General features: G+C 58.3%; 1 protein-coding gene across 1 annotated transcript in view; it reads left to right on the top strand.

Moving 5' to 3' along the window:
* Window positions 1-22,095, top strand: part of LOC109688732 (uncharacterized) — a 75,338-nt gene that overhangs the window by 43,188 nt on the left and 10,055 nt on the right. Inside the window, 23 exon segments of the mRNA XM_074060259.1 lie at window positions 548-666; window positions 747-901; window positions 975-1,072; window positions 3,404-3,535; window positions 3,788-3,974; window positions 4,234-4,381; window positions 7,035-7,274; window positions 7,445-7,648; window positions 10,381-10,546; window positions 10,935-11,192; window positions 11,751-11,875; window positions 12,251-12,375; window positions 12,461-12,654; window positions 13,110-13,244; window positions 14,394-14,537; window positions 15,037-15,138; window positions 15,739-15,885; window positions 18,314-18,484; window positions 18,621-18,695; window positions 19,764-19,889; window positions 20,357-20,484; window positions 21,207-21,514; window positions 21,571-21,725. Of these exon segments, the coding sequence (XP_073916360.1) occupies window positions 548-666; window positions 747-901; window positions 975-1,072; window positions 3,404-3,535; window positions 3,788-3,974; window positions 4,234-4,381; window positions 7,035-7,274; window positions 7,445-7,648; window positions 10,381-10,546; window positions 10,935-11,192; window positions 11,751-11,875; window positions 12,251-12,375; window positions 12,461-12,654; window positions 13,110-13,244; window positions 14,394-14,537; window positions 15,037-15,138; window positions 15,739-15,885; window positions 18,314-18,484; window positions 18,621-18,695; window positions 19,764-19,889; window positions 20,357-20,484; window positions 21,207-21,514; window positions 21,571-21,725 (3,642 nt within the window).

The raw sequence follows: 22,095 nt of genomic DNA, 5'->3' as shown, positions 1-22,095 counted from the left end.
GGGGGACCCGTGTGCGCCCCTCCCCACAAGCCACACCCCTTACTGCCCACGTCCCCGCTTCTCTAGCATGGAGGGTCCCCGGGGCACAGGAGGGGCAGAGCGCAGAGCCTTGTGACTTTCCACTTCCTCGAGGCTCTGCTGATTGAAGATGCTGTTCCCCGTGCACAGGGAACAGCATGAGGCTGGAATCGGCCGACCTTCCTAGAACCTGGGCCTTGCGTTGCCCAACTGTGACTTTAACGAGTCACTGCCTGTCACAACCATCGCCATAACGAGAAGGTGGCAGCCTCAGTGTCAGCAGGACGCCACTCATCTGTTTCTTTATAGATAAGTAAATAGATGTCTCGCTCACGGGACCAGAACACCTTCCCCACAGTGCAGCGTCTTGCAGTCCCGCCACTGGGTGGCATGACTGTCACTGTGCTTAGTGCCGCGTTTTACAGACAGGGAAACTGAGGCACAGAGCAGTCAATAAAGGCCTTCACCCAGGATCACAAGCGAACTAAAGCCCAAGCCTGATTCCAGCTCTGTTTTGAGTGTCTCCAAGTCTGCCTTGCCGTCCGTCCCTTGGGTCCCTGCAGCCAAAGTGGTGATGGTGTCTCTGGCTGTGCCCACCTGGCCGCACAGTGAGCAGGTGAAAGGGCAGCATCGATTGACTAGCAAATCGTACAGCCCAGGGCTGCTGTGTGTCCTGAGACTGCAGGCTGCTTTGATGGCTCTGGCCTGTCTTCCTGTCCCCACGCCAGGCAACCCTGGCCCCTGGCCGTCCCACAGAGCCTCCTCCTGCAGGGAACCCTCACAGCCGACACCCAGCGCTGGTGCCACTCCCGGGAGACCAGGGTTGTCCTGAATGGCCAAGCAGAGACGCGTCAGACCTTGGTCCTGGGCCATCATGCGAGTGGCCTTGGGGAAGGGGCTTGGGAGTAGGGGACCCCGCCCCTGCTCTCCACCACCCCTCCGTCTCTGTGCACGGTGTCCCTTCCAGGGCTGCACAGGCCTGAGCCACCCCCACAATGACAAGGCTGTCCCCAGGGGCCTGGAGGGGTGTGTGGCAGCTTGGAGCCGACACAGTGTGAGAGAGATGACACCAGAGAGAGGCCGTCCCCCCCACCCCGACCCGCCACCCGCCACCCACCCAGTTCAGACACCTCCCCTGCCTGGGTTCTCTGCTACAGACTGCTTGACAGACAGACCGACCTTTTCAAACTGCTGCCATAGCTGTGTCACTCCCAGTCCTGACCTTGGGAGACGCTGACCTTTCCAGGTCATCTGGCCTCTTAGACTAGATCTGTCCCCACCTCAGGACCTTGGCGCATTCTGTGCTTGGAGCTGTCATGGTCTCCTTCATCTGTGCCTGTTCCCTGTGCTCACCACATGGGGTTATGCCACACGTCACGTGTCCTGGAACTTCCCCTGACCCCCAAGCCCCTGACTGCCCACCCCCGGCAGCCCCAGTCTCCAGCACCTGTGCACACCCCGTTCTGTCCCCGTGATTATTTGGTCAGTCTGTTAACACATGGCTACCTTCCTGGCCCCTGCTAAGCGCTCAGAGAATCAGTGCTGCTGCCCACGGCACTCAGCCTTGTTTCCAATCCATGCAGGTCAGGGCCGGGGGCTTTTCCTCTAAGGAACCAGAGGGGCTACTTTAGGCTTCGTGGGCCTCGTGGCCTCGGTCCTAAGACTGCTGTGCAGATCGCAGGCTGGACTCTGGACGACCGTCCCAATAAAACTTTATTTATAAAAGCCGTCCTGCGGGCCGAGGGTTACTTGCTGACTTGGAGGTTCCTGGCCGTGGCCTCCTTGGGGAGGACGCAGATTTGCTGACACCCTTCAGAAGTTCTTGCATAGCGCTGGGCCTCGGTTTTCTCATCTAGAAAATAGGGCAGCAGTTTTCTTCCCTGGCTGTAACGGCTTCATCACCGTCTCCTCGGACCCTTCTAGGAGGAGTGATCTTGGAGGTGGTCATGCTCTCCAGCAAGCATTTATTGAGCACCTTCTGTGTGCCAGGCCCCAAAGGAAGACAGTGGTAGTTTCTCTCCCACTGGAAGGAGGGTGAAGCCTGCTGACTGACTGCTAGACCTATCCTCCAGGCCTTGCCTCCCATCAGTCAGAGGAGGCTGCTGGTGACTCCCCAGAAGCCAGGCATAGAGTCCAGGGCTCGTGAGGGGGGCAGGATGGGGTGATAGCCCCACAGCTGTGGAGGTGGCTCCCAGGAGCCTCTGCCGGAGGTTGGGATTTCAGAACGGAGCCTCGGGCCAAACCCAGCTGGCAGCTGCGAGCTGTTGGCTTAGCTGAGAGTTTACATTTTTATCCAAATTCATTGCTGACACTGAGAATCAGGAGAGTTTTTTCTGCTGTTTGTAAGAAAAGAAAAAAAAAAGACAATCCAACCACCGGGGTCTCGGATCCCAGCCGACAATCACAGGCCAGAAGCGAGGCTGGGGAATCCTTTAATTGAGTGTAATTTGGCTGTCTGCTTTTTTTAAAAACTGGATTTCCTGCTGGGGAAGCAGCTCAGGGGCAGAGCGCTTGCTCAGCGTGTGCAAGGCCCTGGGTTCCATCCCCCGCACCGCAAGAAACAAAACAAAAGCCAGCTGTGCCTTTGCCTGGTGACACACATTGTTCTCCCTTGGACCTTTCTTTTTCTTCTCCATCTTGGTTCTGAGACAAAGCCGTGGGAAAGTCACAGTGATGACAGAGTCCTGGGGCAGGAAAAATTGTCCCTTGCTGAGTGGTTGTTGAGTGAATAAATGACCAACTACCTGTGTTGGTTTCTTTCCATCGTGGAAGTGATTTTACAAATCGTTACAATTGTAGTGGCTTAGGGGGTGGGGGCAGGGGGGAGAAATGACCCAAGCCTTGTATGCACATATGAATAATAAAAGAAAAAAAACAATTGTAGTGGCTTAATACAACCATTCTTGAGATCAGAATTCCAAAATGGGTCTCGCGTGGCTAACCTCATGGAGTGAGCAGCATTAAGCTCTTTCCAGAGACTCGAGTGAGAGCCCTTTTCCAGCTTTTTAAAAAATTAATTCTTTTTTTTTTTTTTCAGTACTGGGATTTGAGCTCAGGGTCTCGTACTTGCCAGGCAGGTGCCCTACCACTTGAGCTGTGCCCTTGGCCCTTGCCGCTGCATTTTTCCCTAGGCTGGCCTTGCACTGAGATCTTCCTCCCTCGCCTCCTGAGTAGCTGGGGTGACAGATGTGTGCTACCATACCCACCCTGTTGACTGAGATGGGGTCTTGAAATTTTTACCTGGCCTGGTCTTTAACTGAAATCCTCCAATTCCATCTCCCAAGTAGCTGGCATTACAGGCGACAGCCACAGCACCTGGTCCCCTTTTCCAGCTTCTAGAAGCCCTGCATCCCTTGGCTCCTGGGCCCTTCTTCCATCTTCAAAGCCCACGGAGAGGCATCGTCTAGGCTGTCTGACTCGGCCCTCTTCCCCTTCGTCACGGCCCACTGACGACGTCAAGCCATTGGATAAGAGCTCAGGACCCTCAGTCACCCTGCAGTCGCCTCTGCCACAGAAGGTGACACAGTCACGGGGTCTGGGATCAGGACGTGACTGCCTTGGTGGCCATGATTCCACTCATTTCGTTGTAAATCCAGCTTCCTTCCAGTCCAGCACGGCCTTGACCTCGGGGTTTCGGGGTGTAGCCAGCGCTGCTGGGTTTGTTCAAAGGTTGATTGAGCACCTACTGTGTGTCAGGACCTTAGCAGTGGGGACAACAGATGGCTTAGGACCCTTTGCTGGTGACACACTCTTGCACTCGTCCCATCAGCCAACCCCACTAGCCCTACTGGGTGGGGTTCACCTGTCCCGTTCTGAGGTCCCGAGCGCCCCCGCTGGCATTCGCACCCTACAGGAGGGGGAGTGTGGAGCTGGGTACGGCGAGGGGTGGCGCCTGGGCCAGTGCAGCGGCCACTTCCACCCCGCGTCGCCAACGCACAAAGCAGCGCACGGCCTCGGCCCACCCTGGGTCACTTCCTCTGGCTTCTGGGCTCTCAGGGTGGCTTCTGCCAGCGCCCAGAGATCAAAGTGACCAACCTCGGGGCTTCTGATCCCCCACGCCCAAGATAAGAACAGAGAGGTCCGGGCCACTCTGAAAGTCAACCGGGAGGCCTCCCGGGTACCTGTCCCCGCCATGGGGAAGAAGACCTAGGCTGTGCCCTCCGAGGAGGGCCCGACCGTTGGTGGGAACAGAGGCTACTTTGTCCTCCAGCTGAGGTCCCCCTGCCCTGAGCTTGCATGGGGACGTCATCTTCAGATGGAGTCCCCAGGGAGCGTTTGACCTTGGTGTGGACGCACAAGCTGCTGTCACCCACAGTGCCACGTCCCGGGTCAGGAGGCCGATGGACAAGTGCAGGGACTCTACGTGGGACAGGGGAAGGTGCCACAGTGACCTTTGTTTTGGCCACATGAGCGCGAGTAGTCAGGAGTCACCAGCTGCTGTCATGAACAGCTGTGTGCGTCACGGGAGAAGTTCCCCGCCCGGTCACCTCGTGGTTCAGAGTGGCCCTGCGCCACCCGGTCACTCAGGGATCCAGGCAGGTGGCCGGGGCGTGGGTGGGGAACGCAGAGTGGCCCCGGGGGTGTGCCTGCATTCCCGCGTTCTCCACGTGCCAGCCTCTGTGCCAGGAGCAGGGACACAGGTGGCTTCGGGGCCACCCCATCTCCGAGGAGCTCTCACGCTGGCGGGCATTTAGCAGCGTGTAAATTCAAGTTCAAATCCACGCTCCACGGCTAACTGTTCCTGTGACCGTGAATGTGACCTTGGATGTGACCTTCACGCCACTGAGCCCAGTTTTGCCCGTGGGAAGAGGGGGCTGAGCGCCACCCCTGCAGAGCTCCGAGGACTCAACACGGTGGCCGTGACTGTTGTGCAGCCAGGAGCACGGAGCCCGGCTCACGGTCAGGGGCGAATGGCAGGCGGATGGCAGCGGGTCCCGGGGCTGTCCCCTGCCACGTCTGGGCCTTTGCTTCCCACCTTCCTTCCCGCGCTGAGGCCTGAGTGGGGTTGGGACACAGGCAGAGCGGGGGTCTGGCATCGGCCATCAGCCCCGAGCTTTGGCACATCCAGGCGACTTGTCCCCCTCTGGTGCCCGAAGCTGCCTGCTGGGTCCTCCTGTGCCCACCCACGTCCTCCCTGCCGTCCCCTCCTCCTGTGTCCCCAGCAGGTCCCCGTCCAGCCAAACGGATCTGGCTCCCACCTGGCTTTTTCCTTCCATCTCAGGCCTCCCCTCGTCCTGGCATGTCCCCCAATGCAGGTGTGGACGTCCGTTGGGTGACCTTGAATCACCTGCCGAGTGGCCCCTGCAGAGGAGAACCAGGAACAGATGTGGGGCGGGAGGGGATGCGTCCAAACCCATTTGGAAGTGATTGTGGGGTTGACACCGGGGCTCTGGTCCCCTGGGGGTGCGGGGGTGGACGACAGAGGATCATATGTCACCCTTGGATGGACAGGAACCGGTTTTTCCCTCCGTGTGAAACCTCAGGAAGGTTTTCTGGCCGTGGGAGTTTTGCCCCGGGTGGGGTAGAAACCCTGACCAGTTCCACGCTACCGGGACCCAGATGCAGACACAAATTCAAGTTCAGGTGCCATTGCGGGGGCCACCAAGCCCCAGTTTTGCTGCTTCGTGAAGTGGCGCGTGGCGTGTGGCGCGTGCACACAAATTAGGCAGCCGTCAGACGCAGGCATGGCAGGCAACCCCAGCAGGGAGGAGACGCGAGAGGCCGGCAAATTTTCTTCTGACAGCATTTTTGGGATACCGGGATTAAACTCAGGGCCCCGCACTTGCTAGGCAGGTGCTCCAGCGCTTGAAGATGGGGGTCGATCCTATTTGTGCTTCCCTGTGTAGCTGGGATTACAGACGCACTCCCCCACGCCCGGTCATTGATTGAGATGGGGTCTTGAGCACTTTTTGCCTGGGCTGGCCTTGAACCGTGATCCTCCTGGTCTCAGCCTCCTGAGCAGCTGGGATAACAGGTTGAGCCACTGCACCCAGCTTGATAGTAATTTTTAGGCACCTACTGTATACTTCGCCGGGTGCCGCCAGGTTCACACACACTAATGGGCTGAGTGGCTTGGATGACATTTCTTCTTCTTTTTTTTTTTGGTTTTTCGAGGTTGGGTCTTGGTTGTGCTGGAACTCACTATGTAGCCCAGGCTGGTCTCAAACTCTCAGTCCTCTACCTCAGTCCCGCAGGGGCTGGGATTCCAGACGTGCACCACCACACCTGGCTCGCTTCTGACATCTTCAAAGCCTGCGGGACATTGTGTCACGAGGGCTCGTCACACGGGAGCCTGGTCCTGTGCCCTCTGCGTGGGTCACTTTGTGACACTGGCGCGCAGGGCCCCAGCTGAGGCATTTTGTGTGTAAGGATCTGAGACAGAGAAGTCGCCGGGGTCACCGAGCTCCTCGTGGGGAACGGTGGGCTCCCAGGATCCCAGGCTCAGGGGCCCTCGCTGCCCAGTCATCAGGGCGACATCAGGGCGTCTAGTGCGTGGCTGGCCATTTTTTGAACTTATCTGTGGTCAAATAGGGACGGGGAGGTGCTGCCAACCCCCTCCCCACTGTTGACCTCTGCTCCGTGCCAAGGTGTCTTTATTTCTTTGTTTGAGACCGGAGCTCGCTATGTAGCCCAGGCTGGCCTTGAACTCCTGATCCTTGGCCTCTGCCTCCCGAGTGCTGGGATTACAGGCGGGTACCACCATGTCCAGCAGAGTTTCAAAGGGGCGCCCTGCTTCCCAGCGGGAGTCATAGCGCCAGGCAGGCCCAGGTGACCTAGGCGTCCCTCTCTGGGCCTCATTTCCACATTTGTGAAATTGGAGCTCCCACTTCGCAGGTGTGGACAGACCAGTTGGGATTCCTGTCCTAGTCGGGAGCTGGGGTGCAGGGTGGCTGTCCCCATCCGTGTCTGCCTTGGTTTCTCTGGCTGTGTCGTCCACTGCTCGGTGAAGGCTCAGAGCTGGCGTGACTGGAGGGCTTCCTGGAGGAGGAGGCCTGGCCATGCCCGGCTCCCGTCAGCCCTTCTGTCCTCCTCCTGCGGGTGTGGGTGGCTGGTGGACATTACAAGGAGCACGGCCTCAACGGCTCCCTGTGGGTGCCCATGGCAGGCCAGGAACTGCTGCTGCTGGAGGGAGATGGCGGCCGGGACTCAAGGAAGGGCAGCTGGGGCTGGACCGCCAGAGTCCTTCTCTGCCACTCTGTCCTCGGTGCCCCCAGGACTGTCCAGCTGCAGCTGTCCGCCAGGATCACCCCCACCAGGTACTGGTCCCTCGGCGGGGGGGGGGGCTGCGGGGACAGAGGGAGGGGAAGTCATCGTAGAGGCACCTGGTGCCTTGCGGCCACTTGGTGGGCTGCACCCCGGTGGGCTCAGGTGAGACCCAACCTCAATCCACAGCCCACCCCCACTGCGTCCTGTGAACCCAGTGCAGGTTCAAGGCCCGCCCGATGCAGGTGAGGACCAAGTGTCCCCACGTCTCAGTGGCGGAAGGGCGGAGGCCCATTGCGAAGGCACCTTGGGAGGCGGCCGGCCAGGGCCTGGCAGGACTTCCTGCTCTACAGAAGAAAAACGTGGAGGCCCAGAGAGGTCGCAGCCTCGTCCAGGGCCACACAGCACCACTGGGATTTGAGCACAGGTTTGCCTGGACTCGGAGCCCACGACCTCAGCCCCAGCCTCCCCGCCTCTTTCTGTGACAGGGCCTCCATGACGGGGCTCAGGGACCCATCCTTTCGTTTACTGCCGACAGCGTGGACAGCATCCCGTTCTCCCTCCCGGGATGGTTGTCTTATTGTCACTCTCATTGCTGTCGCTCACTTCCTCACCCCCTGCAAGGGAAGGGCTCCTCCGTGGCTCTCCCAGCGAGAGAGAGAGAGAGAGAGAGAGAGAGAGGGGGGTTTTCCTTACTCCACTCGGTCCACACACCCATCCCTGAGTTTTTCCGGTGTTTTCAGAGTGGCGTGTGGGGACACGGGACAGGGTCCCTCGCCATCCAGTGTGCAGTTAGCTGGTGATGGCCACGGTCCCCGGGACGCGCCATTGCACCCAGTGAAATGCGCTGGGTTTTCACGCCCGCAAAGAACCAGGAAGCCCAAGCCCGGTCCCGGGAAGACGCCCCAGTCCCTCCCCTGTCCTCCGCTCTGTCCCCCGTCCCCATCGTGGAGTCCCTCACCTGTTCCAAAGCTTCACACGGGTGGAAAGCAGAGCGCCCTTCCTCCACGTGTCATTCTGCGTCCTCAGCAGCGGTTCCCGTGTGTGGCTGCGTAGTATTCCATTAACCGTCATGCACCAATAACCTGCGGTGGATAATAGACTGCATGCGTGATGGTAGTTACGTGAGGTCACGTCAGCGGTGACATCCTGTACCCTGCCTGATGTCTGCACAACGGGGAAATTACCTGATTTATCTCAGTGTGTCCCCGACACTAAGTGGCAGATGACTGTTGACGGATGGCGTCAGGACCAGCTTCTGAACACGGGTTTTCATCTCTCTCAGATGGTCCGATTTAGCCTCGTATTTTTTTTCTTTTTTGATTTCTGTGTCCTGTCTAAGAGACCTTCTCCTCCCTGGTGACAAAAATCCTCTCCTACGTTTTGTTCTAGAAGTTTCGAGTTCAGTGTGGAGATGTCGGTCTGGGCTCCAGCTCGGGCTGATTTGTGTCTGTGGTATGGAACACAGGCGGCCATAGTTTTGGTCCTGTTTGTTGATGACTCTCTGTTCCTGGCTGAATTGCTTGGAACTTTGTGAGTGCCTCAGCGGACCTTGGGCTGTGTGCACGTCTCTTTGGGGTTTCTAGTCCCTTCTGTTGAGCCCTGGCCAGTTTTCGTCTTTTTTCCTCTGTTTTCTTCAGCTGTCTGTTGACCCCCCATCCCCCCATCCCCCCACCCCCGACTGACTTCTGTCTTCCTGTTAAGAACAGCCATTTTTTTGGACACACAACCCTTGACCAGTTTTCTGTCCCTAAGGTTTTGACTCATGAATGCCATGAAAGTGAAGTCAGAGCGTAAACGTTTTCTGTTTTTTTGGCAGCACTGGGGTTTGAACTCAGGGCCTCACACTTGCCAGGCAGGTGCTCCGTTGCTCGAGCCGCTCTGCCAGTCCTTTTTGCTTTGGTTTGTTTTTCAAATAGGGTCTCACACTTCTGCCCAGGTCAGCTTCAGACAGCGACCCTTTTACCTAAGCTTCCTGAGTGGCCGGGGATTACAGGCAGATGCCACCACACTCGGCTCTCATTTTGGTTTTAATCTTCATTTCCTTGTTGGCAAATTATATTGAGTGCCTTTACGTAGACTTATTTGCCATTTGTGCATCTTTGGTGATGTATGGCTTCAAATCTTTTGCTTGACTTTAAAATTCTGTAACTTTCTTATTTAGTTTTGAGACTGTTTTTTACAAGCCCTTTATCAGATATCTGTCCTGCAAATATTTTCTTCTGGTCTGTCACTTGTCTTTTTGTTTTTGTTTTTGTTTTTAAATAGTGTCTTTTGAAGGGCAGACGTTTTAATTTTGAGGAAGTCTGACTTATCACTTATTTTATCAGTCATGTTTTTGGTGTCAGAAGAAGTCTAAGCTGGTGTGGTGGTGCACACCTGTAATCCCAGCACTCGGGAGGTGGAGGCGGAGAGGTCAAGACCAGCCTGGGCTTTATAGCGAGACCCTGTCTCAGTGGCCTGTCCAAGGCCCTGGCTTCGCTGCCTAGCTGTGTCCACCAAAGGACACCTGTCTGACGTGAGGTCACCATGTTTTCCTCCTGGACACCTGCTGTCTGGCACCATCTCATTTTCTCTTTCGTGGAGTTTGCTCTTCTCATCCACACTTTCAGGATGAGTCTGGGTCACGTCCTGTAGACCATGGCAGCACAGGTTCTCTTGGAGCATCACAAGGTGTTCACAGGGCTCTGTGGCAGAGCAACTGCCTAGCATGCAGGAGGCCCTGAGTTCAAACCCCAGTACTGCCAAAAAGTAGAAAAAAAAAAAGAAAGGAATTCATAAAAAGGTGATTGCAGGAGCCGGGTATGGTGGTGCACACCTGTAATCCCAGCTACTCAAGAGGTAGAAGCAGGAGGATCACAAGTTTCAGGCCAGCCGAGGCAAAGCAAAGTTAGCAAGACCCCGTCTCAAAAGCAAAATATGAAACAAAAGGGCTGGGGCCGTGGCTCGGATGGCGGGGCACTTGCCTGGCCTGTGCAAGGCCCTGGGTTCCATCCCCAACACCAGAAAAAAGAAAGGGGTTTCTGAGAGCATGGGAATTGCTTGGAGCATGTGGGACGAGGGTGTCCTGCCCGTCCCTGCCTGAGGACACCTCACTCAGTTCCTCTGCAGGTGCCATCAAGGTCACCGCTGACCCGCTGTGCTGAGCTTTCTTCTGAGGGACAAGCGTGAGAAGTCAGGGAACAGCACCAGCCCTCGCCCAGAACCACAGCCGGGCCTGGCCAAGGAGGGGACAGTGGCAGGTGCAGATGGGGCCGACGTGGCCAGCCTGGCTCTGGAAGGGGCCTGCACCTGGGACTCTGGGCGCAGCCAGCTTGCGGGCAGTGTGAGCCACTCGTCGCCATGTTGAGTGACGCAGGTAGAAGCTGGGTGGGCTTCTTTTCCTGGGCCCCCAGGACCAGATGGCCAGGGGCAGGTGCTGACGGGGTCCCCAAGCCCTGCATCTCAGGCCTCCTGGCCGTGCTCTGGGACGGTAGTTATGGAGGGGCAATTCGGGTGTCCCCAGAGGCCTGGACAGCCTAAGGTGCAGCACAATGCAGGGGACACACTGTCAACCCCAGTCCCCCCACTCACTCTAAGTCTCAGGCCTGTCCTCAGGGGCAGGGGTCCCAGGGGACACGGGTTGTGTCCCCAGCTGCACGTGGGCCTCGGGGCATTCACTTGGACCAGGTAAAACTGTGGACGGGACATTGGCCCTTGCCACAGTGTGAGAGGCTGGACAAGACCCGATGGTCTCTGTGGTTCTGTCCCCTCCTGGCCGCCCCGTCCTCTCATCTGCAGGACTCACCTCGGAGGCAGGGACACACCTGTCACTCACCTGAGTGGCCTCCAACCTCTCGGTGGCCCTGTGGGGTGCAGGGCCTCATCTGACTCCACACGGGGCCTGCAGGACCCAAATTCTGGTGCCCCGGGCTGCACCGGGCCTGGCCACCTCCTCTTCTGCGAGGCCAGCCTCGGGCACCTGCAGGTGGGTGAGGAGGGGACCGGACCAGCCGACCAGGACAGAGGGCCCGAGGGACCTGCGCACTGGACAAGGAAACCTAGCCCAGCATCTCTTGAACTGCTCTAGAGGATGAAAAGCAGGGAGCCACCCGTGCCTGTCCCCAGGCTGGCCAAACTGTCCCAAGTGCATGGGAGGTGGTGGGAGTGGTGACAAGGTTCGTAGGGATGGAAGCCTGGACGCCTTATCACCCACGGGCTGTGTGACCTCTGCACGGTCCTCTTTCTGTGCCTCAGTTTCTCCATCTGCAAAGTGGGCTGTTGATGGTCCTGCCTTCCATGGAGGCACAGAGAGCACGTTTGGGCCACTTCCGTGTGTGGCAGCGTTAGGGCTGTGCACTGTATTTGGGGGTTATTTTCCCATGGCAGCTCCCCTAAAAGGAGGTGGGTGACCCAGATGCCAGCACTCACAGCAGCTTTTTCTGGGGTCAGCATGGAGGATGAAGCCAGCACTTCTCACCTCCCTGGTCCCCCCGGGTCACCTGCCGCAGAGAGACCTCGCCCGCCCTCCTTTCTGCACTGTGCCACAGGGTCACCACCGGACAGCGTCTCAAGGTCCAGGGGCCTCTGGAGAGTGGGGGTACATGGTGGTCTCCCTTGGGGTCCGGCACGGCTTGACCACCAGGGGCTGCCTGCAGTGTAGGCTGGAGCTGAGGTGGCTGCAAAGCTGACCCACAGTTATGTCTCCTGTGACATCAGCTGGACTCCCATCTCCTGGGCTGGTGGCAGACACATCGGGCACCGTGAGGTAGGAGCACCATGAGGCTTGGGGCTGGTCACAGCCCTGCTCAGTCGGCTGGGTACTCCATGGCTGGGTACAGGTAGAGAGGCCTGGCCCGTGTCCCTGCACTGCACCTGGCCCTGGGGCTCGGGGACCCCGCGCTGAGAGTGAACAACACATGGTACCCCTGCTGGGCCGCCTGCAGACCTTGTCAGTGCCACCCGAGCAGCTGGTGGCAGGTCCAGCCTCAGGGCCACCTGGAGGAGACAGTTGGATGCACCATTGACCTGATGGCAAGGTCACCAGGAGGTGTCCACAGAGGGACGGGGATGACCCAGCTGAGCTGGCAGCAGCATGGGGCCCCCAGAGCTTCAAGCCCCCTGTGGCTGCTCTAGGGGCAGCTGCATGGTCAGAGCCAGCAGAACAGGACTCCGGTAGTGGCCTTGTGTCAGTGTCCCTCTGATTAGAGCAGGGTTTTTTCACACCCATGTGCATTGAAACACGGAATCTGGCCACCAGGTGGGGGTCTGGGGGTCTGCCTTTCCACCAGCCGGCTCTGCCGATCTGCAGTCCACACTGTGAACAGCAGTGACCAAGGACGTCGTCTTGGGTCCTCATCCCTGTCACTCCACGGAGGGACAGCTGGGGACTTCATCAAAGGTTTCACTGGGACAGCTGGAGGGTGGCACAGGAGAGAGCTAACGCCAGAGCTAGTGAGTAAATACCAGGCTTTGCAGCTCTGTGGCCTCCGTCGAGGCTGCTGGACTCTGACATGGCCACCAGCAACAACAAAAGATCAGGGCCATGTTCCAATAAAACTTTATTTGCAAGCACAGGTGCAGGGCTGTAGCTCGCTGACCTGTTTTCCCTGTCTAAGCCATCTCTGTCATACCAAAGTGTCTTGGGCCATTGTCCCCGGCTACCCTCTGTCCCCTGCCTCTGTGGGGACACCCAGAGCACCCTGTTGGTCTCAGATCTCTTCCCGCAAGGGTCTGACCTCCTCCCACCCAGCCAGGAGATACTGAAAACTCCGGGATGTGCGGTCAGCACGGCCAGGGCTGGCTCTGTCTGCCTGGGGTGGCCCAGCCTCGCCTGTGTCACTGCAGGTCTCTGTGGACATTCGCAGCCATGGCCCTGGCTCTGAGCCCCCTGCACCTGTCTTGAACAGCCTGTGCCCTTCAACTACTCCGTGAGCTGCTGGTCCCACGGAGGCCACCTGCGGCTCTTGGGCCAGGGCTGGCACAACCGCGAGGCCCTGCTGCCAGCCGGAGACCCCTGCGTGCTCCCCCTGGACACGCTCCACGTGCATGGTAAGCTGGAATACTGCCCTTGACCTGGGCAGGCACTGGGATTGAGCGGGCCAGCCTTGACCGGTTCCCTCCCTAAACAGTCCCCCTTTTACATTCATGTCATTTCTTTTTCGTATTTTAAGGTCTAGATTCACATATGAGAGAAAACACGCAGTCCTTGTCTTTCTCAGCCTGGCTTATTTCACTTAACGTGATGACCGCTCATTCTTCACGGCTGAGTAATACTCCACTGTGTAGAAATGCTGTGTTTTCTCTATCCAGCCATTGGTGACTCCGTAGCTTCTGGGGCCTCGTTTTCTGGAGGACCATGTGCATGTGCCAGCCTTGGGGAGGCACGGTGCAGAGGCAGGGGTTGGAAGAGCTGCCCACAGGGGCAGGAGGGGGAGGACGGACCAGCCTGGGTGGAGCTGCAGGTTGTTGTCAGTGACCTTGGCATCCGTCACTGATGCGAGCTGTGCAGTAGCCCCATGCCGCCCTCCAGACAGTGGCAGTTAGCAGGTGCACACTGAACACCTGATGAGGGCCCGAACTGTGTCTGGTTGGGAGAGAATAGAGCCAGCTGGGCCCTGGGGTGACATCCGCACAGGGGCAGGAGCCACTGGACACAGGCCTGAGCAAGCTTGTTTCCAGTGGTGGCTGCTGTGCACTGTGATGGTTGGGAAGAGTGGAGACAGACCTCAGAGGGGCAGTCAGGGCGCCTTCTCGGAGGAGGTGTCACGGCAGCAGCAACCCCAGTAACAGCAGGAGCTGGCCAGGCCCAGATCCACAGAGCTCGGGAAGGTGGCAGGCTGGCCAGGGGTCTGTCCAAAGGCCTCACGCAGCAGCGTTTTTAATAGTTGTTCACGGGTCCTACAGAGACAAGGTGAGTCCACCCCAAGAGACAGTGGCTGGGAGCCATAGTGGATTCCCCTTGCCCCTTGGGAAAGGACCCACGGGCCACCTGCCTCTCACACTGAGCCTTTACAGGTGTCACCTCCCAAGTTCAGAGCCCAGCTCTGCCATTGCTAGCTGTGTGGCCTTGGGCAGATGTCTTGGCCTCTCTTTGCAAAATCAGAATAAAGATCTCTGGTTCTCTACTGTGTTCTGACCTGGGAGGGAGGTGAGTGCCCAGCAGCCATGTCAGTCTCTCCCTCCAGAAATAGACCTGGGCCTGTGCGACCCTCCATGGTGGGGATGGAGGGGTTGGCCGTGTGGACGTGACTGTCCTGGTTGCTCGGCCACTGAATGGCACACTGGAGCTGACCGTGATCACCAGCCACACAGCGCCGGCTCTCCTTCACAGCCAGGTGAGGGGCGCGTGGACAAGGTGGCCTCCGCCTCTGAGAAGAAGGGGGGACCCGCTGTGGCCTCCACTCATGGGGCTGCGTCCTGGCCACCATCTCTCAGGGTGGCCCATCTTTTCTGGCTGGACCGTCCCCCTGCTCAAAAACCACAGAGGTACTCAGAGCTGGCACTGGGGCCCTTGTGTCAATCCCTGTCCCACCGCACTCTGCTGAGGGACCCCTGGCCTCCTGCTGACCAGGGGGCTGGGATGTCACCTACCTGCACATAGGGCAGCCTGTGCCCTGTCCCTGCTTGTCTGCGTGTGTATGTGGCTCGTTCTCATTCTTGGCTGCAGCGAGGGCTGACCCAGGCACAGCCCCCGAGGCCTTGCCATCCAAGGTATTGGGAGAGGCCAGGCCTACAGGGCCCTGTGGTGGCCACGGGGACATGGGCTGGTCCCAAGGGTCCTCGGCCTGCCCCCATCCTCGCAGCCAGGTCCCTCTTCCCGCCCGCTCTCTGCAGCTCCTGTTTCACAACCTCTGGACAGCAGAGACCCTGAGCTCCTCCCTGCGGCTCCCAACACGGCCTGGTCCTCCATGTCCACAGCTGAAACTGGGCAGCCAGGTGCGGGGCTCTCAGGAGGGGGGCCCTGGGAGGGGGCAGCCAGCAGCTGGGCACCTGCCACGCGCCAATGGGACCTGCCATGTGCCCCAACCCCCTATTTGGCCCACTGCGTGGTACACAATGGGAGGTTCAGAGGCAAAGCTTGTTTTCCAAGGCCACACAGCTCAGAAAAAAAATATTCCTGACCTCCGGGGACGTCACAGCCCCCACAGCCTCAGTCCTCTCGGGTCGTCAGTCCCGGCAGTAACAGATCTCGGGGGGCCTGGCTCAGTGCTGGGGCTCTGACCTGTGACGTGGGATGGGCCACCAACCTGGCTCTCGCACTCAAGACCCTGTCGTTAGGGAGGTGAATCAGCAGGGATTCTGACTTGAGTGTGAGTTTGTCCCCAGGGACCCTTGGCAAAGACTGGGGACCTTTCTGGTTGTTGCAGCAGGCTGTGTGACCCAGGTGCTTGCTCAGTGTCAGAGCTGGAATTTGAGTCCGGCCCTGACTGCTGCCACTGGGTGGCTCTCAGGCGTGGGGGAGGTGACCTGGCCTTCACTGGGCTGCCGAGGCCTTGCTGCTCTGACCTTCTCTTGGGGAAGCTGGTTTGGTCCTAGCCTGACGCTGGGACACTGGACAGGGTGTCCTTATGCTGGCCCTTTCTCTCTTTCCTTCCTTTCAGCAAAGAGCTGAGGCTCTGGGGCCAGCACCACCTTCCCTCTCTCCCGGGCCTCTGTCCCTCCTCAGCCTCTGCAGCAGCCAAGGTAACTGTGCCCCGGGGTTCCCAGCTCCTAACTGGTTCCAGATGCCCTGCTCCTGGCGAGGGCTGTGCAGGCCGGGCCTGCTGGGTGTTAACATCTGTCAGCAGCCTCGGCTCCAGCTTTCCCAAACACACCCAGGTTTACATTTCTGGGCCAGACCCCCAGGCTCCGGCTGGGCCCTAGGGACTCCAGGGAGTGGGGAGGCCACCCGCCTGGCGCCACTGCCCCAGCCTGGCACCTCCCAGAGCCGGAGAAGAAGAGAGGCTGAGCCAGCCCCACCTCCACCCTGCACGGGCCTGGGGGGCTGGGGGTGGGCAGCGGGGTGGGGTCTTGTCTGCACCGTCCTCTGCCCTTCCTCCCCAGATCAGAGGTCCTGGGGGGTGCAGCACGCACCTGGCACAGGGCTATCGCATAGCAGCCGTTCAGTGACATGGCACCTGCCGACTGCATTTTCCCTCCCCTCCTTCCCTTCCCTTCCTCCTTTCTGCCTCCCTCCCTTCTTTCCTTCCTCCCTCTCCCCTCCCTCCCTCCCTTCTTTCATTTTCATGGCACTGGCAATGGAACCCAGGACCTTGCACACACCCACTGAGCCATGCCCCCAGCCCTGGCCACCGATTTTCCCAGCAGCCGCTGAGGTTTGAAAAATGCCCTCCTGGTTGTGGCCCTGTCACTTTTGCTCACAGAGCACTTGCTGGGCACCAGCCTTGTCCCATGATCGCGCGTGGTGCCTGTGCTCCTCCACACCTCCCTGCACTGGGCGCCACTCAAGGAACTTCTTAGTTTCCCCCAAAGTGGTTTTTTTGTTGTCGTTTGCAGTGCTGGGATTTGAACTCGAGGCCTTGCACTTGCTAGGCAGGTGATCTACCACTTGAGCCCCACCCCAGCCTTTTGTTTGCTTTAGTTTGCTTTTTAGACAGGCTCGCACGCTTCGAGCTTTGTTTTGAATTACTTTAACCCATACGAAAGTTACCGCAGGGGAGGTAAAGTTTCCTGGTGCTTGGTGTCTCCCCGCTCCTCTCCATGTGCTGAAAACCCGTGCTGTGTTTACACGGTTACACAGCACATTTTCTCCTGTGCAGTTGAGTTAACACAGAGACGTTTATGGAGACCATGCGTATTTACTCGTAAACACCGCAGTAAGAGTTCCCGCTGGCAAAGATCTTTTATACAGTACAGTATAATTGCAAAATTTAGGAAATCCATATCTGTCTATCTGTCATATTTTTGGAGACAAGGAGTCACTTGTAGCCCAGGCTGGCCTCAAATTTGCAATACTAGCAACAATAGTATTATTTCAGTGTTAACTTGCATGGTGGTAGCTGCCTGTAGTCCCAGCATTCAGGAGGCTGAGGCAGGAGGATTTTAAGTTCAAGGCCAGCCTGGGCTACACTGTGAAACTCTCTTTCAACTAACAAAACAAAAAAGGTAAGAACAAAAACTGTCTTTCCAAAATCAGGTTGTGATCAAATTGACCTGAACATTCTCCTCCACGCCCACCTTTTTTTTTTTTTTTTTTTTTTTTTGGCAGCACTGGGGTTTGAACTCAGGGCCTCACGCTTGCTGGGCAGGAGCTCTACTGCTGCTGGAGCCACTCCGCCAGTTCACCCTCACCTTTTCAATCCCCCAACATTTTATTATGAAACTTTTCAGACATTAAAAAATTGAGACAACTTCCAGCTAACTCCTGCACACTGGCTTCCTAGGTCTCCCATTGTACTTACTTTATCCCGTGGCTGTCCGGCCATCAAATGCTGGGCCCATTTCAAAGTGAATTGTGGTGTGCGCCCCTGAACCACCTCACCGTCACTAACCACCTTATGAAGACCCTCTGCTGACAGCCTTGGCGTGTCCAGGCAGAGAGCTCACTTAACACCCTCGTGTGCAGCTGCCAGGACGCTTTGCTCGACACGGGATTGGGGGGTGTGGGCATTTCTGGGGTACCGCGGACATAAGGACGCCAGCCTGTCATAAATTTCAGTCCTTGACCTATTGTCAACGGTCTCAGTGGAAACTCAGAGGCTATTTTTACTGGTGTCCCAAGTGGCTCAGCCTTGGCGTGTTACTTCATGCGATTTTCATGAGAATCCCTGAGGAACAGACATCGTTCTCTCATTTATGGATTAGGAGGCTCAGGAGCCAAGGAAGAGCCAGGTCCTCCCTGCAAGCCTGGCAGCCTCCCTGGAGTCCTGCTCTCCCGGCTGAGCCTGGGGTCCTCTGTGCGACGCTGCCCCCGGTGGCTGATTGTGGTACTACAACGCCTTTGCTGTCTTCAAGTCAGCATGACAGCAGGAAGGGCACGGCAGTGCTGCCAGGGCTGCAGCTGAGGGTCTCGCCCTGAGGCTCAGGACCCTAATTTTATCAGGAAGCCATGGGCCTCGGGCCTGGGGCTCTGGGAGGCACAGCCTGGAGCCAGCTCATATCACATCCCCAGAGGCCTAATGGGGACTTCTCTGCACTTTCTCCCGACAGCTCCAGGCTCCAAGGGGGAGGCCGAGGCACATTTGTCCTGGAGGTGGAGGAGCATCGCGTTCCCCTCAGCACCAGCCTGCTGGCCGCTAAGGCCAGCCTTGCAGTCATCCACCTGGGACCCCCCCTTCCCCAGGTGCGTGAGCGATGGATGGGGCCAGGGGCTCGGGGGGCAGCCCTATAGAGAAGAGGGACCCAGTGCAGCAGGGCTGGGATACGGGTGAATTGTCTGGAAGGACATTCAGCTGGCCTCTCTGTCCTTCCTGTCCTAGACAACAGAAGCTAGCCCCGAGTGCCGAGCAAGTGTCGGCCACCTGGAGGAGGACCATTCCAGACAGGGGGAGAGCGTATGCAAAGGACCTGGGGCAGAGATGAGTTTGGGAAATGGCCAGGAAGCCACTGGGCTGGACGGGACATGGCAGGACCGTGGGGTCTGACTGCAGGGCATGGCGGTGCCCAGGCAAGCGTGTGACTGGCTGCTGTGAGGAGATGGGTCTGTAAGGTGGTGGCAGAGAGGCCATTGAAGAAGCAGCGGGTGGTCAGGGTGAGAAGTAATGGTCTCGGACCACCAGGGGGCACTGTGCTTTAGAAATATTTAAGAGAAAACTTGCCAGCTTGGAGGTGCACACCTGTAATCCCACCTGTAATCTCAGGAGACCGAGGCAGGAGGATCACAAGGTCCAGGCCAGCCTGGGCTATATAGTGAGACCTTGTTTTGAAAGAGAGAGAGAGAGAGAGAGAGAGAGAGAGAGAGAGAGACTTCCCACCTACCTCAGCTGTCCTGCAGCTGCCCTCAGCCACAGCGTCCACTGACAAGAAACCAATGCCTTCTGCAATCACTGATGGCAGCCTGAGCCTCGAGGCCCCGGAAGGCTGCGCTCTGTGGACTGTGCAGCACAGACTGTCAGTTTCTGGCTATGCCCAGGGCAGAGCCCACCCAGCCCACTGACCCACCACACAGGGGACAGTGCAGACCCCAGTCCCGCGGCACAGCTGCTGGGTGACCTGACGGAATTGTCCCCAGACTCATGTTTACCATGTGTGTGTCCTGCGGAGAGAGAGGGTGTGGTTGGATCCTCTGCAAGCCAGGGCGGTGTGTGCGTGGGTGTGTGCATGCATGCGTGTACACGGTGCAGGTGAACTGTACATGTGTGTGCACATGTGTGTATACCAGCAAGAATGCTTACGTGCACAAATGCACGTGTACACGTGTCTGCATGCATGTGTGTGCACGTGGGAACGTGTGTGCACATATATACACATGTGTGCACGCCTGCGTGTGTGTGGGGGTGAGCTGAGCCTGGATGGGGTCAGAGCACTGACACTGTTCTGCACATGAGGCCATCTGGCTCTGACGACCGGGCAATGCTGGAGGACGGACCAATGCCAGAGTCTCTGAGCATGGGTTGTGACAGGGGGCACCCTGGTCCACAGAGGCCACACAGGTGCCCCGCCACAAAGAGGGGCTTTGGCGTTCTGAGGGTCTGGGACAACAGACTGACTGGTGGCCTCATAGGATGGGCTGGGATGGCAGGGACCAGGTAGGCAACGGGGCTGGGACGGGGACCCTGGGGCTGGGCAGAGGTGAGCTCTACCCTGCACCCTGAGAGGGACCTTGGGGCCATCTGACTGCCCCAGGTCCCCAAGGCAAAGGCTCCGGGTGGGAGCAGGAAACCTGGGTTCCAACCACCCAGTGGCAGTCACATTCCACATTCATACCTGGCCGACGTCCGTAAACCAGGCACCATGTCACTAGTCCTCACCTGTCCTGTTTCCAGAGTGTGACGGAGAGGCAGTGACTCACCTGGGGTCACAGAGCTAGAGGAGCACACATGAATGGCTCCGGTCCCACCTGTCACCTGCTCCTCCCCCAGCCTCCATCTCCCCCTGTAGATGGGCTGACGTTCTCCAGGGGCCTTGTGCAGAGCAGGACTCGCACCCTCGACTGTCTGGGGGGCAGGGAGGAGGGAGCTGCGAAGCTGCGGCTGGCTCTGTGTCCCCCCCACAGGTGATGGTCTCCTCCTCTCTGCGCCTGCAGAGGGGCAAGCTGGCCACCCGCCTGGCCCTGGCCCAACCCTCCCACCTCTCCTGGCGGCGAGCGGAGGCCAGCAGCCTTGCTGTGAGCAGGACCGGCTGGTGAGTGGGCTGAGGGCTGCGAGGCTGAGCCTTGCGCCTGGGCCTCTGGGGTAGGGGAAGAAGGACCTGCTCACCAGGGACAAGCATCCTCAGAGTTACAGATTCCTGGGGACCTGAGGGGCCTCCAATCAATGGTTCCTCATCGATACCTTTATTAAGCTCCTACTGAATGCCAGGTAGCATTGGAGGCACCTGCCTGGTCCCTGTACCTGTAGCCCTCGGGTTTAAATGGGGGCAACAGTTTGCAAGGGTCTCCAAGTGTCATGTGCATGATCATTTGCTCTGTCTATAACTGGGGGCGGGGAGAGCAGACAGCTGGACCCCCCACGTTTGGGTGGGGGGCCTGGGCAGCTCGTGTTGCCCCTCTCAGCCTCCATTTTTTCATGTGCAAGTGGAGAGTGATAGACCAGGAAAAATAGCCAAAATTCAAACAAACAAATGAATTTCCAAAACCAGTTGAGACAAACACCAGACCAAACAGTAAGGAGGATGCTGAGTTTGAACAACGAGGGGAGGAGGGCTGCTTGGGATAGGGAGGCTGTGAGTCAGTGACAACCTCACAGGGAGGTGGCTGTCAGCTGAGGACCCAGGGGTGGGAGGAGCCTGCTGCGTGGAGCCAGAAGTAGCCTTGTAAATGGAAGGGACAGCATGTGCAAAGGTCCTGGGGCGGTAGATAAGCTGGGGAGTTCAGGACATGGGGTCCAATGATGGGTGGGTTTGGGGGGCTCTGAGACCGTCATGAGGAGCTGGCTTCCATTCTGTCTGAGGGTGAGAGAAACCTCTGGTTTTCCAGTCTGGAGGCTCCTGCAGAGAAGGGTGGGAGGAGGGCAGGCCCTATACCCCACAGTTTCCCTAGGCATGGGTGTGGGGGAACAGAGTCTTCTCCATTCTCCTCAGCCTCTCTCTCCCCCACACTCCCCTCAGGTGCAGCTCGCCTTGGACAGAAGCTCACCTGTGACCCTGCAGCTCTTCTGGGCTGACAGGTCCTTGGGGAGCAGCACAGCCTGGGATGGCTGCCTCCCCTGGGCAGGTATGCACTGCTGGAGGGCAGGTCCTCACATGGCTGACCTTGCTCTAAGCCCTCAGCTCAAAGACCCTGTTCTGCTTGCCAACTCCAGGAAGCTGGGGACCTGCGCACCCTGCAGGCCTATGCAGCCTTGACACAGACCCTGGCCATGTTCCGCGAGCGGCTACATTTGTCCTGGGTTGGACGTGGGGTACAGCAGAACATGACATACGAGGTGAGGCCCAGGGAGCCAGAAGCCTGGGGCCAGGCAGGTGACCCACAGGTGGCCCCATCTGCTGCAGGAAGCACTCAGCTCAGAGCCATGTGGTTCTGGGTTCAAGTGCTGCAGGAAGCCGGGACACTCGTTCCTCTGCTGTGAGCTTTGATTTGCTCATCTGTAAAGTGGGTGCCGTATCATTTTAGAACAGGAATGAGAGAGGATTCTGGGAAAGAAAGCTAGATGCCTTCACTCAGACTCGTGCTGGGTTGCAGAGGGGAAGAAGCCGGTGACACCAGGGGGGCTTCTGGAGTTGGGGGCAGCTTGGGTTCCCAGAGGTGTCAGGGCCCAGACCTCCCCAGGATCACAGTCTGACTGTGACTCCAGA

The sequence above is a fragment of the Castor canadensis genome, chromosome 17 (assembly GCF_047511655.1).
Source record: "Castor canadensis chromosome 17, mCasCan1.hap1v2, whole genome shotgun sequence".
In the NCBI taxonomy this organism is placed as follows: domain Eukaryota; kingdom Metazoa; phylum Chordata; class Mammalia; order Rodentia; family Castoridae; genus Castor; species Castor canadensis.
Note: the sequence above shows the minus strand (reverse complement) of the source record. Positions and strands in the feature narration are given on the sequence as shown.